This window comes from Odontesthes bonariensis, chromosome 18, assembly GCF_027942865.1.
Source record: "Odontesthes bonariensis isolate fOdoBon6 chromosome 18, fOdoBon6.hap1, whole genome shotgun sequence".
In the NCBI taxonomy this organism is placed as follows: Eukaryota; Metazoa; Chordata; class Actinopteri; order Atheriniformes; family Atherinopsidae; genus Odontesthes; species Odontesthes bonariensis.
In genome coordinates this window covers 26171237-26194710 of record NC_134523.1, presented here as the reverse complement: position 1 = coordinate 26194710, position 23474 = coordinate 26171237, and the positions used below count along the sequence as shown (strand labels likewise).

At 42.8% G+C, this 23474-nt stretch overlaps 1 protein-coding gene across 1 annotated transcript; it reads left to right on the top strand.

Annotated features, from left to right (window-relative positions):
* The first annotated feature begins 974 nt into the window (after window positions 1-974).
* On the top strand, window positions 975-23080 carry ak2 (adenylate kinase 2). The gene is made up of 7 exons (XM_075449237.1): window positions 975-1164; window positions 3027-3152; window positions 5726-5836; window positions 11587-11681; window positions 13033-13105; window positions 18777-18996; window positions 22812-23080. Exons 1-7 carry the CDS (start codon window positions 1066-1068, stop codon window positions 22817-22819), a joined length of 732 nt encoding a protein of 243 aa, XP_075305352.1. The 5' UTR covers window positions 975-1065; the 3' UTR covers window positions 22820-23080.
* The last annotated feature ends 394 nt before the right edge of the window (window positions 23081-23474 follow it).

Below are 23474 nucleotides of genomic sequence, written 5' to 3'. Positions count from 1 at the left end.
TTGGTAAATGTCTTGTCCTGTCTTCACCGTGGGATAGTTAGGAACGCAATTTCCATCTCTCTGTATGTCTTGTATATATGTAGAAATTGACAATAAACCTGACTTTGACTTTGACTTTGACTTTGACTTTGATATCACTATCAATCTTCTCCACAACGTTAAGAATAATCAATGTTATGATATAATCCCTAAAGGCAGCTGCAGCTCTGGACATGCTGTGTCTTTCTGTACGTCTTTTTGTCGATGAAAAGATGGATTTTAACAAAATTTCGGAAGCATTTCTGGTGCTGTGCTGCCGGAAACTCAGGCAATTTGTTACATCTGTTATGATGCGTAACCACAGCAACAGGAAAGTTTTTTGCACGTGGTTCTGAGAAAGTTCACCTGTGTGCTGACGCTGTGTGTGACATCATCAGCAAAGTTGTTGCCAAGCTACAAAACACCCAAACCCACTGATGGCGACCGCTGAAGATTTCTACCACACTTCTCTTTCTCTTACTCTTCAACTTTCTACATGCTTGTCGTCTAAATTAAAATTCGATTTTGTCATCTATCCATAACAATATCATATCTTTGATATAATTAATGCTGCAGTATATAATCTCCTCCAATGAATAATGTTCCTTCTTTGGTTTGGAACACTCCCAAAGTGTGAAAAAAAATATTATATTGATATATATTGAAAAAATATTATTATATAAAAACCTCTTAACCGATTAAGGAGGATTGAAATAAAAAAAGAAAGAATTAAAAATGTAATTTAAAAAAATTATTTAAAAAAAATAAATAAATAAATAATGTTCTGTAATGCTGCCACTTTCGGAAGTTATGAAACCTTTTCGCATGAAAAAAATTTCATCCAATCAACTACCATATTTTGGTGATTGATTAGATTAGTAACCAATAGGATGCTGTATTTGCTCTGACATGGGCGGGGCTTAAGTGTTATATCAAAAAGTAGGCGGTAACGCTTCCCTTCCTGACCAACTTGGCAGTTGTGTTAGCAGGACGATACCGAAAGACTTTTGTAAAGTTTCTCCTCTGGAGTCTCTCCCCGGTCCTCACATGGCCCCCAGCGCACAGCTAAAGGAGGCCATAGCCGATGTGCAAGAGGGCATCCGTGCCATCCTGCTCGGACCTCCTGGAGCCGGGAAGGGGACTCAGGTGAGACACAGGGACATGGGACGAGCTAACGGAGCTAGCCTAGCTGTTAGCCGTTAGCTTTCAGAAACAGATGTGTTCGACGCGTGGTCGGTATGAGTGAAAGCTAATACTAGAGTTAGCCAACCTGTCACTATCTAATCCCTGCTGATACAGTCTGCTTATGTCTTGTTTTACTGACTCAGCCGGGCTGCATTTTTTACTCTGTCAGTGCTACGGTGGAGTTACTTTAATAACCTTTAATAATAAGGGTAGTTTTATTTAACATGCAATACTAAAAATAAATTGGTAGTAATTCTGTAATTCTTAAAATTAGTTGGCACTTTATTCCGTGCACTTTAAAAAAAGCACTTTAGGATAAATGCGCTTTAATATAGTACCAGATGCACTTTAATAAATGTATATTTGTATAGGAGGGTAAAACATTATTTGCCAATCAGATGCATTTTAATGTCTGAAACTACTGTGCGACAAAATTGTGTTATGGTTTTTTTGGTATGGTGTTCGTACCATAACAGGTAATTTGTTGTATATCTTGTGATGTGGTTAAGTGATATGGAATGTTGTACGCTTTGTTTTCTTGTTTCCTGTTTTTGTCTTGTCTTGATTTTAGTGTGAACAGTAGGACTGCAGATGGAAATTAGCCTTGGAGCTAAATCTGGCATATTTACATTGTATGTTTATTAATATGCAGAGTCCTGTCACAAATAAACAAACAACTAACCTAAAAATGACCTAAACTGATTTAAAATATCACCATCAAGGTGACATTTGAACGCTTCTTAATAACTTTAGCAGTCATATTGTTTTTATTTTTATTTTTTACTATGCCAGTTGTATATAGTGAAACAACAGGTTGGTCCTATGGTTGTATTTTTTTCTGCTGTTGTACATTTTTATATATTAATAAAGATTAATTGTAATTGATTAGTTTTGTTTACATTGTGGTTCACAGGGTTCAGAGTACATTTCTAATCAGACAAATATGTTTTAAAGGCATAAAGTATAAGAGTTTCATGCATTTTTGTGTATTCTGTTTGTGCAACATTTCAAAATGAATTTGATTATGCTTATTCTACCAGAGGATATTATCCTTGTGCTCTGTTAAGGTGCGCCTCACCTTCCTTCATATGGTGGTGATGTTCTGGGTTGTTTTATTCACCTGTTACAGAGCAGTTTGAACAGTTAATGCATATATTAAAGGACTCCTGAATGAATGCAGTTAATTTCACATTATATTTATTTATTTAGGCAGAAATATGTTTTTTTTTTTTTTTGGATTTAGTAGTATTTATAATTATGTAAACATTTTTGTTTAGCCATTGATACATTTTTGTGTTTATTTTGTCTTATTGATTTTGCTCCGTTTTGAGTAGCTTGTAGCTTTTAGCTCGACACTCAAACTCAGAGCGCTCTGACCGCTCTTTCCTGCAGGTTAGATATTCAAAAGTGCTTTGTACAAAGGGAACAGTGAGTCCAAAGTTATCAACTTGTGTCCAGTTTCAGGGTTATCGTTCACATTTGTGTTGAAACATTGTTATAACTTTAGTGTGCTGAGGGTGAACTTCCACTTCTGGATTTGTGAAAGGACTTAATCACGTTTCAGTGGGTGTAACCGTGTTTAAAACACTGTTCAAACACGCTGCTTTTGACTCAGAAACAACACGTATGACAGCTGAGTCGGCACAGGGCTGCCTTAGCATGCACAACTCTGAATTTGCAGTTTAAGATTCAGTTCTTGCCAAATTTCTGCCACATAATTGAACTATTTTGCTGATGTCGTGATGTAACCGCAGGTGCAGCTGATTGTTTTAAGGTTTATTTACGAATATTTTTGAACATCTTCTTCTGGTGTCTCCCTGCAGGCCCCTCAGCTGGCAGAGAAGTACTGCGTTTGCCACCTGGCCACCGGAGACATGCTGAGGGCCATGGTGGCCTCGGGCTCCGAGCTCGGCAAGAAGCTGAAGGAGACGATGGACTCTGGCAAGCTGGTAACGATCCACTCAAGGGTGTAACTTTGGCTTTGACATTGGTGGGGACAGGGACCTAATCCCCCCACCCCCACCCCCCAAAACTGCCACAAATGATATACCTTCAGTCGGTGTACAACCGAATCAATCAATGACACACATTGATAGTTTACATGTCTGTTTACTTCTGCCATGAAACGGGTCTCCATGAAACAAAACATTACAATAACAGAAAAAATGTAGGCCTACTTTATTTTCAACTATACAGCATTAAGCAGTTAGTCTAAGTGATTTATATTTAAACAATGTTGGATCTGTCACCTGGACAATAAAATGGGCCATGAATGCCATTTCATTGAAAAATGTTAGCTAAGGATAGCTTTTTTTTGTTTGTCATTATGCTAAGGTGCCCGCCGACGTTTTACAAAGGCGCCCTCGTGATAAATCTGTCTCGTGTTATATTGACGAGGAGTTATTGTGTCACTGTCACAAACATTCTATCATTTGCAGGACATAATGCAACATTAACATATTGACAGCCATTGGATATTCAACTGCACAACAGTCTCTGCAGTTAGTTGTGCCATCGTAGACAACTTGATTCATAGATAACGAGTTTGCCCTGCTAACGGGCTGTGTTCCAAACGTCATTTCATTAGCGAGTGATAGTGTGACTTACAGATTTCTTTGAAAAGTAGCTCCGTATGTCCACTTTTTTTCTTTTGCCTGCCATCTCACTTGGCAGTCATGTGCCCGTGTCACCCACGTTGCACCAAAGATTCTGGAACGTTAGCCTGCCAGAGTAATTTAATAACGTACCGTGTGGTAACACCACTGATTAGCGCAGTGATAGAACCTACCGAAAAGACCTCAGCTTATTTTTTTTTTGGCGCTCCTGCCTCCTAGCAACCATACACAACCTAGAGTCTCACGTGAAAGAAGGGGAAGGCACAGCCAATCAGATTGGTCGTCAGCCTTTGGCAAAGGACTTTTGGTTAACCCTTTCTTCGCCGCAATGCGAATGAGACGGGAGACCGTTTTTTTCCCCCCAGCCCCAGTGATCAAATTGGTGCGGACAAAACGATAATCGCTGGATATTGGTGGGGACGCGTCCCTTATATCCATGCCGAAATTACGCCCATGGATCCACTTCCTTGTGATGTCTTTCTCTGTCTGTCCCATTTGAAATTCTGTTGACTTTACAGCCTCATGTTTTCGTCACTCCTTCGAGTTTCCTCTAGTTTGTCTTAGAAAACTTGGAGAGAACTGTGGAGCTGCTGATGTGTGGAGTGAACCAATGGGAGGAAACATGAAGGTTAAGGCTCAGATTGGGGTTCCTTTACCGTAATAAGGCTTCAGTCACACACTCTGACCGTACTCCCTCTGTTGGATTATGGTGATGTCGTCTATAAAATGGCTTCCAAAATGCCCTCCACCACTCCACCATCTGTTTGGCCTCTGGTGCACCTTTTTCCACCCATCATTGTGATCTGGATACTCTGATAGGCTGGCCCTCCCTCCACACCAGGCTGGTGATGATTGGTTCCTATTTATGTACAAGACTCTTCTAGGGAAAACACCTCAACACCTCTCCAACCTCTTGCACCTTTCCCGTAATAACTACCACCTGAGGTCCTTTAATGTCATTACTCTAATCTATTCCAAGATTGGAACTCCCTTCAAAATTCCCTTAAACCTGCAGCTTTCCCATCGCTCCACATGTTTAAATAGAAACTACAACATTCCCGAGTTGACTGTTGTACGTGTGGAGTCCCCTTCTGCTCTCTCTCCATTTATTCTAGTAGTTATTTTAATGCTGTTTTTAACTTCATTGATTCATGTGGACTGTTTCTTTTTATGTTTTTCTTTTTCTTTTTCTTTTTTTTTTTTTTTTTTTTTGGTCTGCTGGGGCCTCTTTGCCAGGTCATCTTTGTAAATGAGAAGCTGTTCTCATTTGATTTTACCTGGTAAAAAAAAGGGCAAAATTAATCAAATAAATCAGTTCTGTTTAGGAAGCTTTCTAACAGCTGTCTGAACTCTTCAAATGTTCAGGAAAGGAGCTCCAAAGCTTCTTTAAAGGGATAGTTCGCCTCCTGACATGAAGCTGTATGACATCCTATATTAGCAACATCATTTATGAACATTTTCTTACCCCCTGCTGCGTCCTGTGAGCAGAGTTCCAGCCTCGTTTTGGTGTTGACAAAGGTAGTCTGGCTACTTGGCTGGGGTTTAAAAAATAAAGCGTTTTGCTTCTTAAAACAAAATGCGTTCAAAAGAGTAATACATTTGCATCACAAAATCGTTCTCCAGGAAAAAGTCAGACCTCACAATCTCTTGGCACTATTTTCTCTCCCTTCGTATCACTGCGCGATGTCATACAGCTTTATGTCAAAAGAGGCAAACTATCCCTTTAATTATACACCGGACCGTCCTTTATGAGAGAAAGAACATGGATTTTTTTTTGTCTGTTTTCTGTATAAAATCTTAATTTACTAAAGGAAAGTCGGTGTGTATTAACACTTAAATCATTGTCATTGGCTGTGCTCTGGCAGGATGTTGTGGTGCAAGTAAATTCTTCTCATTTCTTCCTGTAGGTCAGTGATGAGATGGTTGTGGAGCTCATAGAGAAGAACTTGGACACGCCGTCCTGCAAGAACGGATTCCTGTTGGATGGATTCCCCCGAACAGTCAAACAAGCAGAGATGGTTCGGATTTAATTTTCTCATTCTTATTTCTCGATGTTGAAATGCACTTTGAAGGGAACGAGTTTAGCTGAAGAGTTTGACCTGTGTTCTATTAGTGAATCAAAGTGTTTTGGACGTTTCATTCACATCCAAATTGTGTTTTTAGTCAAACCTGCCTGAAAACTTTGAAAAAAGCTTTACAAAGTGAAGATTTTTAAAAACTCAGCTCAGTGTGTCCGTGTGCACACAACAAACACAAGTTTGGGCGTCTCTGCCTTCTTCGTGCATGCAAAATATAGCTCCATGTTATAAACGTATGTGAAACCATAACAACAAAGGCGCTTTCATCACCTTATGCTGTCACAATAAGTTGAGCAGCTGCTCTACTTTCTGTCCTAACAAAAATCATGTTTTTCATGTTTAAGCTCTGAAGTTAGGGCCTAAGTTTACATATTAACAGACGAACCGAATCAGCTTTTATAATAAATATAATATCTTGCCAAAGATATGAGCTACACAAACATGACCGGCATCTGAGCTTGGTATTTAAAGACTCGTTTATTCTACTTCAGTCACAATACATATAGGAGGTACGACAGCACCCCTAGTGGTGTGGTGGACACGACATGAAGTACCAATACATCACAACTCCTCCCCTCTTATTCACTTACCCAGATTCCCAAAAATGTATTTAAAGAAGTATTGGCTCAGGAACCTAATTCATAGACAGTAACATTAAACCTGTACTAACCGAACAGTTATTGAACATGACATCCTAACTCAAGGGTTAGGGTAGACTGCCTCAACCCTTTGAGTGTGTCGGGGGGATTATTGTGCCCCCTTCTTGAGACAACACTCAGTAACTAAACGTTTCAGAGACCATACCCAGTTGTTTAAAGGTTCAGTCTGTCGGGTGGTTTGCAAATCCGTCTTGGATATCGGTTCAGTGTCGGCTGGGGTGTTGCGGGGTTGGTATGCGTGTCTGACTGACCTGAAGGTGGTGAGCTTGTTACCGTCACAGGGCTCACCGTCTCCGACGTATCACCGGTGTCAGTCATGGCTGTTGGAACGACTGCAGTGGGTGTTGGTTGTTTCTCTGCGGCTGGCTGCACGATGCTGGGGTGACAGGCCACCATCTGGTCTGCATGTCGATTCCAGTGCTGATTTGATGCAACTTCAACCTGGTACGACCTTGGCCCTGCTTGTGATGCAACCGTACCAGTCATCCACTTTTCCTCCCCCTTCCAATAGTCCCTGACAAGCACTGGGTCTCCCACTTCAAAAGTTCTCGCTTTAGCGTGTGTGCCACGGTGTCACTGTTGGTCTTCTTGTGCTCGATCCACCACTGCTGACACGCTCGGTTTCAGCAGGTCTAGGCGGGTGCGCAGTCCGCGGCGGAGGAACAGCATAGCAGGTGACTCCTTTGTAGTGGCGTGGGGGGTGTTCCTGTAGTGTAGCAGGAAAGCATCGAGTCGCCGCTGGACTGAAGCTATACCCCTGGACGACTTCAGAGAATGTTTAAATGTCTGCATGAAACGCTCTCCCAGGCCGTTTGTTGCCAGGTGAAAAGGAGCGGAGCGTTTGTGCGTAATGCCATTGGATGATAGAAAGTGGGCAAACTCCTCAGAAGTGAATTGAGGCCCATTATTACTCACTAAGACCTCTGGTACTCCAGAGGCCTCTTAAAACTTCAATCGTTTTTGCAGATGAGGTTGAATTCATTAATCTGACTTGGGGCCACTTGGAATGAGCATCCACAATGACGAAGAACATGCGCCCCTCAAAGGGTCCGGCGAAATCGATGTGGTTGCTGCCACGGACCTGTTGGCCTGGATCCTTGGCTGATGGAAAACGACCGGTTGACGCCATCTCGATCACCTGTGAGAGTGTGGCGTCTGCTTTGGTTTCTCTTTTCACCTCACTGCAAAGGATTGGAAAACTCTCAATGTGTTTTATCAGAAATGCGTCAACTGTTCCTTGTTTTTCTTTGTATTGCACTGGCAAAGGCAGACGCGAGAGATGGTCAGCGGCACATCTATACCTTATTGTATAATCGTGCGCTGCCAATATGAGTGCCCAACGCTGTAGTCTTGCTGCCGCCATGGACGGTGTCGCTTTGCTAGGGCTCAAGATCGTTGTCAAAGGCCGGTGATCAGTTAGTAGGGTGAAATGACGGCCATATAGGTATGAATGAAAACGTCTGACCCCAAATATTATTCCTGATGCCTCTCGCTCAATTTGAGCATAATTCTGCTCTGCCTTGCTAAGCGTCCGTGAAGCAAAGGCTATGGGTCGTTCTTCCCCATTTGGTAGTCGATGCGAGATGACTGCCCCCACCCCATAGGGCGAGGCATCGCAGGCGAGTATAACTGGCAGTCTGGGATTGTAATGCGTCGGTACGCTTTTGCTGGAAAGCTGTTCCTTCGCTTTTTGGAAAGCTTCGTCACATTTCCCGGACCATTCCCACTTCACCCCCTTATGTAGCAACGCATTCAAAGGGTGTAACAGGGTCGACATGTTCGGGACGAAGCGTGCGTAATAGTTGATGAGCCCAAGGAAAGAGCGCAACTGGGTCGTATTGGTTGGCATGGGGGCCTCCACGATGGCTTAGATCTTGTCATCAGACTTGTGGAGCCCTACAGAATCACTCATGTGCCCCAAGTACTCCAGTGAGCTCCTGAAGAACTCACATTTCTCTTTTTGGACTTTGAGCCCATATTTGTCAAGACGTCTCAGTACGGCTTCGAGATTTCTCAGGTGGTGCGCATCATCTTGGCCTGTGATGAGGATGTCATCAAGAAAACAATGTACATTAGGCAGCCCTTGGAGCACTTGGTCCATAATTCTCTGGAATATGGAGGGTGCGGAGGTAATTCCAAATGGTAACCGATTGTAGCAGAACATGCCCTTGTGGGTGGTGATAGTAAGGTATTTCCTAGAATCTGTCTTAACCGGTAAATGAAGGTAGGCCTGTGAAAGGTCCAGTTTGCTGAAACGATGTCCTCCAGACAAAGACGCATACAAATCCTCAATATGAGGTATTGGGTAGTGTTCAGTGCACAGGGCTGGATTTACAGTCACCTTAAAATCTCCACATATCCTCACACTACTGTTTTTCTTCATGACAGGGACTATGGGGGTTGCCCATTCGCTGAACTGAACCGGGGAGATAACCCCTTGCTGGAGGAGGCACTCTATTTCAGCTTCGACTTTGGGTCTCAGCGCATACGGTACCACCCGAGCTTGGCAGAACTTTGGCTGCTGGTCTGGCCTCAGCGTCAGTGAAGTTTCAAATCCTTTCAGTGTCCCCAATTCCTCGCTAAACACTTCAGTGTGGCGGTTTAGGACACTCTCAAGAGTTTCACCACTTGCCCCATTTCCTGTTCGCACTGTCTTGATTTCACGCCAGTCTATATTAATGTTCCTTAGCCATTCACAGCCGAACAGTGGTGGGGCCTCTCCTTTTACCACATATAAAGGCACCCTAACCTTCTGCTTGTTCAACTTAACCCACACCTTCAGCCTTCCCTCGGGCTGTAGTAACTCCCCTGTGTATGTTTTCAGAACAAAATCTGTCTTGCGTAAGCGTAACTGTGCAAATTTGTCCTTGTACAGCTCACTGCAGATCAAGGATACAGCGGCCCCCGTATCTAGCTCCATATCCACTGACTGCCTTCAATTTTTGGCTTAATCATAATTACTGATGAAGCTGCATGTCCTGTCTTCACTGCCTTCACTTGTTGTTCTGTGTTCAATGCAGACACCTTGTGCAGAGTGAAATCAGAGTCTGAACCTGCTGATGACTCCTTCACATCTGATGAATTTGCAGCTGCCACTTTATAAATTTTGTATTTTTTTTGTTTGATTTGACTGTCTTGTTTCACTCCTTTTGCTTCTACACACACGAGCTATGTGGCCCTTTTTATTACAATTGTGGCATTGCTGCTCCCTGAAATAGCAGTCACATTCATGGTGATTCTTGCCACATCGAAAACATTTGTCGCCCCCCTGTGGTGAAGACGCGGACACATCATGCACTTTCAATGAGCTTTTCAAATGTAGTGATCCCCTTGCCACCGCTTCCATTGCCAATGCCATCTCGACTGCTTTCTTAAAATCAAGTTTTTTCTCCGTCAGGACATTCCTTTGAATAGCCTCATTATTGAGCCCACAAACGAGTCTATCGCGCAGGGCATCTTGCAAATGTGCTCCAAAATCACAATGCTCTGATAACTTTTTCAACATGGCCACATATTGTGCTATGGACTCACCCTTTTCCTGATTGCGTTTGTGAAATTGGGATCTCTCCGCAATTACAATGGGCTTGGGGGAGAAATGACCATCCAGGGTGTCCACTAAATCTTTGTACGTTTTACTGCCAGGTTTATCCGGGGCTAATAAGCTGCGCAGTAGACCATATGTAGATGCCCCCATGACACTTAAGAATACTGCCGCCTTCTTTGCAGCGGGAACATCATTGGCTTCAATAAAATGTTCAAACCTCTCGACATAAGTCGACCATTGTTCCGATGATTCGTCGTAAGCATCAATGTGTCCCAAAAGCGTGGTCATTCTCACTGGCACTGCCCGTGCCTGTGCTTCTCGAGGGGGTTCGGCTTGTTCCACGATCCGGTTCTCCTGGGATTCTCCTCCCTCCCTTGTTAATGTCGAGTCTTCTCCATCAGAAGATGACATCAGTGGGTTACTTTTCTCATCGCCAATTTATAATATCTTGCCAAAGATATGAGCTACACAAACATGACCGGCATCTGAGCTTGGTATTTAAACACTCGTTTATTCTACTTCAGTCACAATACATATAGGAGGTACAAGGGCACCCCTAGTGGTGTGGTGGACACGACATGAAGTACCAATACATCACAATAAACATTGTCAGAAATCCTAAAAACATCTTTTTAAAAAAGTATTAAAGTAGGGCTGGGCAACGATTAAAATTTTTAATCTAATTAATCACATGATTTCCCTGATTGATCGCATTTGTACGCAAAATCCAAAAATGAATTCAAAAGGAGCGTATAGCTTTTAGCATTTAGTTTTATTTTAAATGTGCTGCCATATGAATGAAAGTGCCATAACATTTGTTGTGCAAACACACTTTTAACATCAGCATCTTTCTGTAGTTTTTATGTAGAAGCCTCGCTCCACTGTCTGTTTCCTTGAATGACTTGCTGCTATCAGTTGTGTGTTTTGCCTTTAAGGGATATTTTAGACTGGAACTACTATGGCGAGAAGACGATTGAACTTGGCTGTAAATGCAGGAGTGTTTTTTTTTTTTTTGTTTGTTTTTTTATTTATTTTGAAATACGTGCTTTTATGTTGAAACAAGTAAAACAGGAAGTAGCGCCGGTTAGCTCCGTGACCTACACACACAGACCGAGGAGCACCTGTAGCAGTGATGTTACCTGCTAGTTTCTTTATTTTGTTAATCCATGCTTCGTGGTGTTTGCTGTAACTGTGTGAATGCGATGCATTCAACAGACTTTTACAATAATAAAACCTGCGTTAATGCGCGATAAAATATTTATCGGCATTAAATAATTATCAAGTAAACGCGAAAATAGTGAGTTAACTCGCCCAGCCCTATATAAAAGTAAAGTTCACTTCGAATTAATTCAACATTTCAAAACTAGTTGTAATCAAACCCACTTAAAGCCGTCTGTTATGATGGTCTTTAGTAAACGAAGCCTTTGTTTTGCGCTGGTCAAAAGGCGTGGATCATGTTTCATGTGCCGTCTCTCTGCGTCCTCCAGCTGGACGGCTTATTGGACAAGAGACAGGAGAAGCTGGACTCTGTGATCGAGTTCGCAGTCGCTGATTCTCTGCTCGTCCGCAGGATCTGTGGCAGGTAAGAGCTTCTTTTCCTTTAACTTGGAGGTTCCTCTTTCTGTCTGCATCTTAAATCCATGTAGGCAGGTAGATTGATTCATATTTATGTGGACGGAGAAGTCTGGAACAGGGAGATAATATTGGAGAGAAGTGGAGCGTGAGATTAACCGAGAGAAGGCGTCCTGGAGGGGTTTGAGCATCCTGCAGGAGCAGGAAGGTCATTAAGGATCGAATCCTTAAAGGGATACTTCGCCTCTTTTGACATGAAGCTGTATGACATCCCATATTAGCAACATCATTTATGAACATTAACAGTAACGGGCGCGGCAGGCGGCAGCAGGCAGTGATACGAACGGAGAGAAAATGGGGCAAAGAGATTGTGAGGTCTGACTTTTCCTGGAGAACGATTTTTGTGATGCAAATGTATTACTCTTTTGAACACATATTGTTTTGAGAAGCAAAATGCTTTAATTTTTAAACCCCAGCCAACTAGCCGGGCTACTTTCATCAACACCAAAACGAGGCTGGAACTCGGCTCACAGGACGCAGCAGGGGGTAAGAAAATGTTCATAAATGATGTTGCTAATATAGGATGTCATACAGCTTCATGTCAAAAGAGGCGAACTATCCCTTTAATGAAGACGCCATGTTCACCTCTGAGGCGTTCTGATTATCTTCTTCTGATTCTGGCATCAGAAGAAGAATTTCTGTGTGGAAGGCTGCATAGATGAGAGCTGCACAGCTAAATTATCTCCTTAAATCAAAGTTTTCTGGGCTTCTGCTCTCGGCCCACAGAAACCTGAATAGTTGATGCCCTATTCTGTCATTCAGCTTTCCGCTCAGGATCCGCTGAGACGTGCGTGATAAGATCAGCTCGTGCTGCAAAAAGAAAACTTCCGGGAACACAATTATCGTGGCTGCAGATATCTGCATTTTTATTCGCAGGCATGCATCTCCAGCCATTCTAATCACCGATAGGGCAGATGTTTAGGATTATTATATTTCAGCTACGCCTGCGTTGCATTCGATCAGATGCAAACTGGTTTCCTCTTGTTCTGACGTGTTTACTCAGTCTGCAGATGTTTTACAAGTTGTTTCTGTTTCTAGTTTCTTGATGCTTTTCTGCAGCAAAACGAATATTAAATCATTCGATATGACGAGAATGTGTTGAGTTCGGTTTGTAGGGTCATCTTTTTATCTGCGGGGGTCTTTCTCTGAGGAGTCTGCTGCCTTATAAGGCCAAAGTAGGCGAGTAGTCTGTGAGAAACGGCTGCTGTCAGACCCTCATCCGTCCTCCTCCTCTTCCACTCAGGCTGTTATTTCCTTCCCCTCCTCCTCCATCTCTCACCATGTTGCCTCTGTCTCCCCAGACTAATCCATCAGCCCAGTGGCCGCTCCTACCACGAGGAGTTCAACCCCCCGAAAGAGCCCATGAAGGATGACGTAAGCATATCTGGTCTACTTTGACTTCTTTTTTTTTTTTTTTTTTTCGGTCAAACCGCCACCCAACTGGAACCACTTCCATCCAGCTCACGACTGATGTGGTTTCATTGGAAAACCCACAGGCTGCTGGCCCAGTTTCAGTTTGACAACGCTGATGTCATGTGATGAGACGGGCGCAAATTACCGAAGTAGAATGGTGATAACTTTGTCGAGCTGCTTTTTCAACCACCGTCCGTTCCCCTCTGAAGCTGGATGACAGTCTCTGAGTTTTAGGTCGCAGACTAAAGACTCCAGATCTCGCAGGGTCGCTATTTAAAAGACCACAACCAGATTTATCTGAGATTATTTCCCATAATGCACCTGACTCTTAACGGCGGTGAAGTCGGCACAGCTGCATTTCAAAAGTGCAGAGTTCTGTACTTAAAAAGACAGCAAAAAAGAGAAAATGTCACCCCTTTTTTCCTTCTTTTCCATTCTGTTGTGGTACAGAATAAATTAAATTGGCAAAAAACGCTCGGCTCAGTCGCACCGAACAAAAGGACGAGCGACTAACTGCATCATGGAAATGGCACGAACGTCTCTGCGACGTTAAAAATGCAGCCGTGGCTAAAAGCTGCTTCCACCAGGTGCATGATGGGAAATAATCTAGTTGTAGTCTTACACAGTGGGGTCACATGGCACTGAAAGGATCAGATTAAAGGCTAAATTACTATCAGACGGAGTTATTTAATTGCATGTAGGCACCTTAATCTGACAAGAAATTGGATCGGATTAAAGGGGTAGTTCGCCATTTTGCACATTAAGTTAAGTTTAATGCCGTTTTATGATTGTTTGCTTGAGTGGTCATTGACAAAGGTGGGGGGGCTGCAGCAGTGAATACCTAAATGCTCCGTTCAGCACCAAATGTCCAAATTGTGATCAGGGTTGAAAGTCACTCTAAACCTGCTTGTAGACGCTGAAGCACGTGGTGAATTGGACTTTGCGTTCTGCGCATGCTCCAGATTTTTTTTCCCGGGGTCGTGACCCGGAAGTCAAAGGAGACGATATTACTGTTGTTAAAGGGGAACTCCGGGGCATTTGAAGCACAATCCCATTGCTAGAGGTTGTCAAGTACTGATAGTAGGACACAGACTGGTGCAAATCAGCGCTCCCTGTGCGGCGTTTGCGCAGCCTGTCATGCTAGCCAAATACGTGGTGGCCAATGTTGGGCAAGAGCTAAACCTTCCACGTAAAACAACAACTTGCACACAGCAGAAACGTCACACCACTTTATAAACCATCCGACAATAAAGTCACAAGCCTTACCATCAAAACCATATGCATGGTTCTCACATTACTGGCATGGGGACGTTACAAAACAACTTTATAAACAGCATGTAACTCACCGGTGCTGGGGGTAGAGAGTTCAGCATTCTAACAGCCTGGTGGAAAAAGCTGTTAGTGAGCCTGGTGGTGCGGGAGCGGAGGCTCCCGAACCTTCTTAAATTTCCATGGGAAGTTAAAGGCCTACAGAAAGCTGACACTACACCCAATACATAATGATAATAGATGCACAGAGGAACAATAATGATCATTGGACTACACCAAAACATTTCATAAACGCATGAAATTTGCGATTTTGAATTTGCCGCTTGGAAATCCTTCCTGGAATTCCAGACTGGGGGCGGGGCTTCCGTGTGACGTCACAGGTGCCATGGGTTTTCCTGGCTGCCGCTATTAGTATGCTTGTTGAGTGGTGAAGGCAATAAAACGTTGGGTTCAGTGCAGTTTTTATTGCGAGTAGATGTACGAAGTGCTGTGGATGCGTGTGTTGCCCTCAGCAACAGCAGCTCACACCACCGGTTGCCCTGAAATCAGCGATCATCAAGAGCCCCGACGTGTGTCCACGTCCGGGCTCTTGATGATCGCTCTGCCGAGATTTCCACTCTCCACCTGGCGGAGAGTGTGTCCGCTCTCCGCCAGGTGGATTCCCCCTGAGCGTCCGCATCGCAGGGAGCTGAACACGGCGGGATGGCTCCGGCTGATTTCACCAGAGAGGAGGCAGGCGGACAGGGAGACACAGACACAAGACCGCAGGTCTCTCTGCTTCCTCTGTCCCCGGTGGCGTGAGCTGCTGCTACTCGCAATAAAAATTGCACTGAACCCAACGTTTTATATTTCCAAGCGACGTCCCGCGGCACACATCAAAATTTGCCGTGAAGAAGCTGTCCAGGTCTGGCAAACTGCTGGCTTCGCTACTAGAACTACTGGGGGTTGTTCCAGCAGCTGGCACTCGCGACGTCACGCACCTGTCGTTCCAGTTTGCCAAATTCGAGTCAAATGTGGTGATAGTTTATTGGGCCTAATCAGGACTATCCAGGGGCCTAAAATTATTTTAAAATCATAAAAAAAATTCCATGGTATATAAGGAATCGATCTGCTATTTCAGTTTTGTGCAAAAAATCACCTTTCTGTAGGCCTTTAAGCTTGGGAATTTTTGGATATATTCTAAATTGGAAACTTTCCATGGGAATTATGGGAACTAATGGGAATTTAGGAGAACTAACTGGGAATATATTATATCCAAGCATGAATATAAGCAGAAGTCATAAGAAAACATCCATACAAAATGTTTTCAACAGATATTTCAACAGATTTATTTGTAAGTAGAGTAGAACACGTTCTAATTACTTGTTTCATGGATGAACAAAAACAGGAGTTTAGGGCAAGGCAGGAATTTCACGCCCACTTTGGCCTTGTGCCCTTGAAAATTATATCTGCCATAAGGCCACAGTGGCCTTGATGCCCTCTCTGACTAAGTTTTGCGGTTTAGCAGTCTGCCTCTTTTCTGACACGGCTTCAATGATCAATGAGCAAATGGTGGAGAAAAAAAAAAGAAAATCAGCGGTGCGCTTGATTCGAGCCTGGATTTACACCGCTCGGACGGTCTATGATGACAGTTGACATCAGTCTATCTCCGCCCACCCCCTCACGCGTCCGTGTGCGTAGCCAGCTGATTCTCCGCTCAAGAAAAGGCTGAGGTGAGGTAAGGTTTTGTGATGATCCTGTTTGCCTTAAGTTTTTCATTTGTCCAGCTTTAAGTGTAATTTTATGGATAACATTACTATTTCTTGCTCGGATGGTAATACATAATTATAATATTTTGAAGTGTTTTTGTTACTACTTGGATAAGTTACATTGCAGTTGTGTTCTTTTATTTTTTATGGTGCTAGGCAGTTAGCTAACAACTAGGCAGTTAGCGCTGTGTTGTTAGCTGTCAAAGACCTCTGTGCAGACTAGGTTCGTTTGCTGCTCGTTTATATCCAGGGCTCTAAAGTAACACCCGCCAACCCGCCAAATGCGGGTGAAAGTTACTTTTGGCGTGTATTAAAAAAAAACTCACTAGCCGGCTTTGCCGATGATAAATGAGGAACTTTACCATCTATTTCGCGGGACGCGCGAGCGCAGTTTCTATGGGAACGCATCCGCCGAGGCTGCCGTACTAGGGGAGTGGGTCACTCTTGGTTTGGAAGTACGATAGACGCCGATATTCAGCCGATTTCTCCTACTTGTCGAGAATTACTACTTTGTGCATGCGCCGAGCCGATTTTCTAAGTTTCGTTTTCACGCCCATAATGTTTTGCTACCCTGCGTCTGATTATTTTCTCTTTTGGAAGAAATGCAAAGTAATAAAACACTTATCAGTTGCAGTTAGCTTACCATGCACAAATGGGGTGTCATTCACCATTTGATTTTTGTATTTGGGACACTTCTGTCTTTATTTAGGTGACTCTGCTCCATCATTGTGAATGAATGCATTGCGTTATTGGTACAAATACAGACGCAAACACTAACAAAATGTGGCGATGGTTGGGACAGCCGGCCGTGAAGAGAAAAGATATGCCTGCCAAAGGAGGGGAGGGGGATGATATTTTGAATATATTGAATCTGGCATGGTGACAGTTTGCGCACACGCCGGCCACACTTTGTGAGAGAAGGGAAAAATGGAACTGATTTAGATGGATCCGAAGACAGTTCAGAGAGCTCGGACGATGTTTAAGCATTTCACAGTATCCATAATTCCATAATTAGTCTCTGCACATAGTTTTGTGTTTAATTTTGTGCATTATCTGCACTAAAACATGGTTAGAAAGTTGTTAAATATTTCCATTTTTGTAGATTCAGGGTTCACATGAATATAGGTCAGTTTTAAAGTTATTTTTTTTATGTACAAAAAATGTGACCCTGAATAGTCAATAATGTGTGAGGGTTGAGGAGTAATGAAATGTTAGAATAAGTTTTGTATGTACATAAGTTTAATTATTGTAATTATTTTAATTGGATATACATTCCCAATTTCACTGTAAAATGAATTTAAAGCTTTAGTTAATAAATTGATCAAATGAATTCAGTGGGTCTCATCTGTCTGTGGCTAGTGGATATAAATTATATCGCCCCATTTTCAAAACGCAATCAAAATACCCATTCACATGTCTTGTGGCATGCCTAAACTGTCCACAAAAAAAATACATTACACCCACTGGCCAGAACTAGCTTAGTTAGCTTAGCATAGCAACTGCCATTCACTCACATTGTAAGTGACGTCCTTTCAACATAGGCCCACTACCACAGTCTCACAGTGAGCCAAACATGTCTGTGCTATAAGAATCCTGTGTAGTTTTAATAAAAAAATTGTTTAATTGCAATTTGGTGTCCATTAAATGCTTAATAAGTATATATAAAAGTATTGTAAATGCATATACAATCGTAGTCACTTCATATCATATGTTAAATCATTGTTTTAATTTATGGCCTTGGTGCCCTGGCTTTTGGCCTTTGTGCCCTTAAAAAATTGACAACTCAAAAGGCCAAGTGGCCTTGCCCCTAAAATGACGAAATTCCAGGCCTGGTGTTGGGTTCAATATTACCCATCCCCTAACCCCACTCATTCAAAAATATTCCTGTTGTTGTCGCCGTCAGAAAGAAACAAACAACGCGATGGAGAATGCTCCGTTGGGCATTGAGTTGTGCAACAAGCAGCTCATCACAGACAAAATGTAGAGGGACGTAGCTTCATCTGGCTCTGCGTTCTCCATCTTTCTCCAATGCCTGAGTTTGTTGTTGTTGTTGGTGGTGAAGAGGTCAACAGGAAGTGGCTCTATTAGCAACAGTTGGAATGGGTACAGCACAACCTATCATACCGGGGTATGACACGCTTTGTGCCTCTGATCCCATTCATTCATCGCCACATATCCAAGGAGAATTACCCTTGCTCAACTCTTATTGTAATTTAGCCAATTATCTGATCCTTTCAGAGCCATGTGACCCCACTGAGTGTCAGTATGTCTGACTTAAGCCTCAACACAGCAAAATTGCTTTCTGCGCCCTCTAGTGGTGAAAAAACTTGTCAAGCTGGGACTACCTCTGATTTTAGCTTCTTTTTTTTTTTTAGTTTTTACCAAGCAAAGGAAAATCTATTGTTTAATTTTCTCAATTTCAGCTCCTTTTATTATTTAATATTTTGTTTTACATTAGATTTTGAATCCCTAATTGCAAAGAAACAACTGGAAACAAACATCTTCTCACAGCGACACACAAAGACCGTTTAGATAAAACCGTGAGCATCCAGCAGAGGTGACATCACCTGCTCCTGTTGTGTTTTCTCACCTGTTTTCTCTCCGGTTTCTCTCAGGTTACAGGTGAGCCGCTGATCCGCCGCAGTGACGACAACGAGACGACGCTACGCTCCCGCCTGGACGCCTACCACCGGCAGACGGTCCCTCTGGTGCAGTACTACAGCGCCAGGGGCCTGCACACGGCCATCGATGCTGCCCAGAGCCCCAATGTCGTCTTCGCCTCCATTGTGGCCGCCTTCTCCGTCGCCACGGACGTCCCCGCTCGCGCCACCGCCTGTAAAGACTCTTTCTTCCTTCTTGTTTCTCCTTCGGTGGTAGAGATTATGCAAGAGACGGCGTGTCGGTGGCAACAAAATGCAACGCTGAAACCTTAGTGAGGCATCAGCTGTTAGAGCAGCGCGGCGTCTGGATATAAACGGGCCTTTTTTTTGCTTTAATTTGACTAAATTGAGTGTCGGAGACCCGATCGATCAGAACCGAGCTTCAGCTTCTGCTGAGTTATGCTCAACAGAAGCTGCTAAAAACGTTCCGACTCTTGTTGCATATTGTTGGCCTCAGCTGGAAACGTTTGCTCTTGTTTAATCGATGATTTTTCCTCTTTTGTCTTCGTCCGTGTCAATTCTTTCACATGCACTGGAAAAAATGTCCCTCCAAAAATAAGTAAGAAAAACAACAAATACAAGACGTTTTTGCTTGAAATAAGCAAAAAAAGCTGCCAATGGAACTAGTGAAAATTGGCTTGTCAAGATTTCTTGAAATAAGATGTGATATTTAGGACTTTGGAGATAAAAGTGATCTTGAAATTAGCTTAAAAACCTCTTCAAATGTAAAAAGAAAAAAAAAAGCTTGTTTCATATGATATGTGACTCAAAACAATTTGTTTTCAAGACTTTTTCATTTAACAAGATATTCCAGATGTATTGTATTAAAACAAGTCCCTATATCTGGCTGAAATAGTACTTGTTAGGCAGTTGTGTCTTATATTAAGTGGAATGAGATATTTTGACTAGAAATGAGACAAATATACTTGGTAAGATTTTGATTTTTTTTCCCAGTTTGCTTTGGACCTCCTTTGTCCAATCCAGCTTCTTCTCCCTCCTCCCCCCGAGCGTGGAGTGCATCAGAAGCATCTGGTGGCACTTTGAGCCCATTTAAACCCGGTATTACCAGATAAGATAAACTTTTATTGTTAATTTTAGACAGAACCGACAGGATTAAATGTCTGTTCACCCCAGAACGGACCTGTCGGGAGCTTCAAATGAGGCGTCGGATGCTGCGTCTCACTAGAACTCTCTGTCTCTGTTTGGTTGAAAAAATGAAGAAGCACCTCCCTGTGGTGTAAACCATAAAAGGGAACGGGAGGGAAACAAAGAAGAACAGGCTTTAAACGGCTGTAGTTTGTGATGTGTTATTACCGCGTTATTTATGATATTAATCATCATTAATGGTGTTGATTTTATCTGCAGCACGAGTTGTTTTCACACAAATCGACCAGAGAATATCTGCTGAGTAGGATATGAATTACATGAAGTCACAGTTGTTTGGGTTTAAAAAGTAAAAATGTCACCAGGAAAAGAAAACTGGTGATAAAGTTGCAGTTTTCCCCTCTTTTTTTCCCCCGTTAGGATTCCAATAAGGAAGTTTGAAGTTATTTAAAACAGGGATGATGTTTATCAGTGATGGTTGTAGCTAAAGGCTAATTCTCATCTTTAGGTGAACAGATCATGATGAATGGCAGCTTTGTTTCTGAGCGTTTGGCATCATGTTCCTGGTTTGAGATGCTCGTCCAAAGTCATTTTCACCTGCTCTGGTTGACCCGTTTCAGTTATTTTTCATACATTCCAGCAGTGGATGTGGGGCTGGACCATGAAAAGTGTCCTCAACCTAAACAGAGTCGATGTATTTAAGTGTTTACCCCAGTTCAGCAGGTTGTGTTTCCACAAGAAATGACAGTGATGGCACCTTTTGGGTTTCTGTCTGATGCTCTTTGAGCTGAATTTAGAATTTATTGGAGCTTTACATGCTCTGCTGTCGGGGAAAGTGGAAACAAATTTAACAGTTTGATGCAGAAGTGATGCGGTGTAAAAAATCCACAGTCTAGTTCTCCTTTGAACCACTGTGATGAATGAGTTTTTCTTGTGGGCACTTGAGTAGCTTTAGTTCTCCTTTCAGGAAACCCTCTGATTTCTTTATTTAAGCTCTCTGACCGCTGTCTAATGCAGTTTAGACACTAAATATTCCTTTGATATCAGAGAGCTGGCTGACTGAAGTCCAAACAAAGTCCCGCTTGTTGGATTTCGACATTTTTCCTCTCGCATATACCCCATAATTTCAGGGCCGATAGTGTGAGCGTTCAGCAGCTAAAGAGACAGATGGAGATAAAAAAAAAAAAAAAGGTAAATGATTGATTGTTGGTCCTGAAATTGTCAGGCAGCCTCCAAATGGCATCAGTGTTGCTCTCTAACTGTTGGTTGTATCAGTAGTTGCACAAAAAATGGGAAACAAACGTTTTTGACGCTGTCTGCCAGCATTTTGTCGGCTTGTTTCTGCTGCCCCCCGGTGGTGAAAACGTATATTAACGTTATTGCATGTTCAAATTCCAGCAGTTACGTTTGTTCTTTAACATCCAGCCTCTGTTCAGCAGTTACCACAAGAATTAATGTATTTTAGAGCCCTTTATTCCTTAGTGAAGAGTTTGTTTCTTAAATTCAGGCTGAACGTGTGGCAATCGTATTTAACAGAGCGAAATCTTTAAGTTTCGATATGGTTTCTGTTCAGTTCTCTCAGCAAAAGAAACTTGCATCGGAGTCTGTGTGACGTCAGACGGCTCAAAGAGACGAGCTGAAGGACGTCGGCCCCTCAGATCCTCTGAGAAAAGGCTTAATTCACCTTATCAGGAGCATTGTCTGAAACACAATGCCTGCACTTTGAATAGATGTTTCCAAACGAGGCGGTTCATCAAACCCTCGGCTCTCACGGTGTTTTTGTTCCAAACGGATCGCTGATTGATTTTTGGCCCTCGCAGTGGGAGTGGTGAGAAAAGCCAACGCTTCCTGTCTGTTGGTCTTGTGTGTTATCGGGCTTTGGGGATTCGTCTGCTCCTCTTTGACCCGTCGGGCTCCTCCTGCTCTGTTTGTGTTGCATATCGACTGTAACTCGCTCTGTAAAGACTGTTAAGATATTTATTTTCTCAGGCTGATTCTAATCTTCAGCACAATGTGACAGTTTCACTTGACTTACCCGGTTTGAGAGCTGTGGAAGTAAACATTTGGTTTAACCTGTCTGAGGGCCTTTCAGTCAGTGCTGTTTGCTTTAAAGGATAAGACCGTTTTTTTGACATTGGGCCCTTGATTTCACATTATTACATGATGTTCTACTCACCCCTGCTTGTTGTTGAACATTTGGAGCTGTTCCGAAGATATTCGAGAGGCGTCTGGCTGCTCTCTTGAGATATTCGGCCATGAAACGGTTTCCTATGGGCAAGCTTATACAGGCACAAACTATGCTGTTTATAATTTATTAATTACTGTACACTAGCACTGATAACGTGGAGGTGCGTCGCTTACTTAAAAAAATCCAGGTTACTAATTTTGAATTTTAGCCGAATGAATAAATAGGCAGCAGGTCTGTGGGCTGTCTGTGGTAGTAGCAGGAGGAGGACGTCAGTAACACCCACTTTACGACAAAAAAAAATCAAAATTACAGTAACCCGGATTTAAGTAAGCGACGCACCTCCACGTTATCAGTGCTAATGTACAGTAATTAATAAATTATAAACAGCATAGTTTGTGCCTGTATAAGCTTGCCCATAGGAAACCGTTTCATGGCCAAATATCTCAAGAGAGCAGCCAGACGCCTCTCGAATATCTTCGGAACAGCTCCAAATGTTCAACAACAAGCAGGGGTGAGTAGAACATCATGCTATAATGTGAAATCAAGGGCCCAATGTCAAAAAAACGGTCTTATCCTTTAAGTCCGCCTGACACCTGGATGCACTTTAAACTGGACACTGATGGAACTTTCTGTATGCTGCACATGACAGTTGCAGCATTTTAATGACCTGAAATGTATTTCTTCCCCTTGTCTTGCAGCTGGTTGAGTCCTGAGCTGCTCCGCTCCCACTGAGACGAAGGACCGGAGCTGGCAGAGCGCTCAGGTGGGCGGACGGACGGAGGGACGGGAGGGGGCAGACAGCAGGGGAATTCCTTAGACTTCATAAGTTATAGTTGTGGCGCTGTTGGACTCCGTCTTGTCAGCACATTTTTATTCCCAGTAGAGTCGATCAGGAATAACTGAAGCCATCTGATTGTTGTATTCCTCATGTTTCCCCTTCAATAAACCTCTAGCTTTTCTACAATCATCACATTTTTGGCTTCTTTTCTTCACCCGACTGTGAAATCCACACGTTTCAGTCGGAATATGTCGATGAATATCAGCCGAAGGCGTGATTTCATGTAGACGTTGGTTTATATTCGACAGGATATTACAAAACCCTCCACTGAGGCAGCTTTAGAGACGACAGCCAATGATGCAAAACAACTTGTTACTGACTGAATCCAGAATATAAATGCAAACCACCAGCTGCCCCCCCCCCCCCCCCCCCCCCCAGAACAAACGGGCAGCTTTTTTTTTATCCGTTGCTACTGACCACTTTCTCCTGAAGGGTTTTTCCACTTCTCATAATACTCTTAGACTTGACAATTTTTGTGTTTTGTGTAAATAAAACTATTTACAACCCATCTAATTATAAAAAA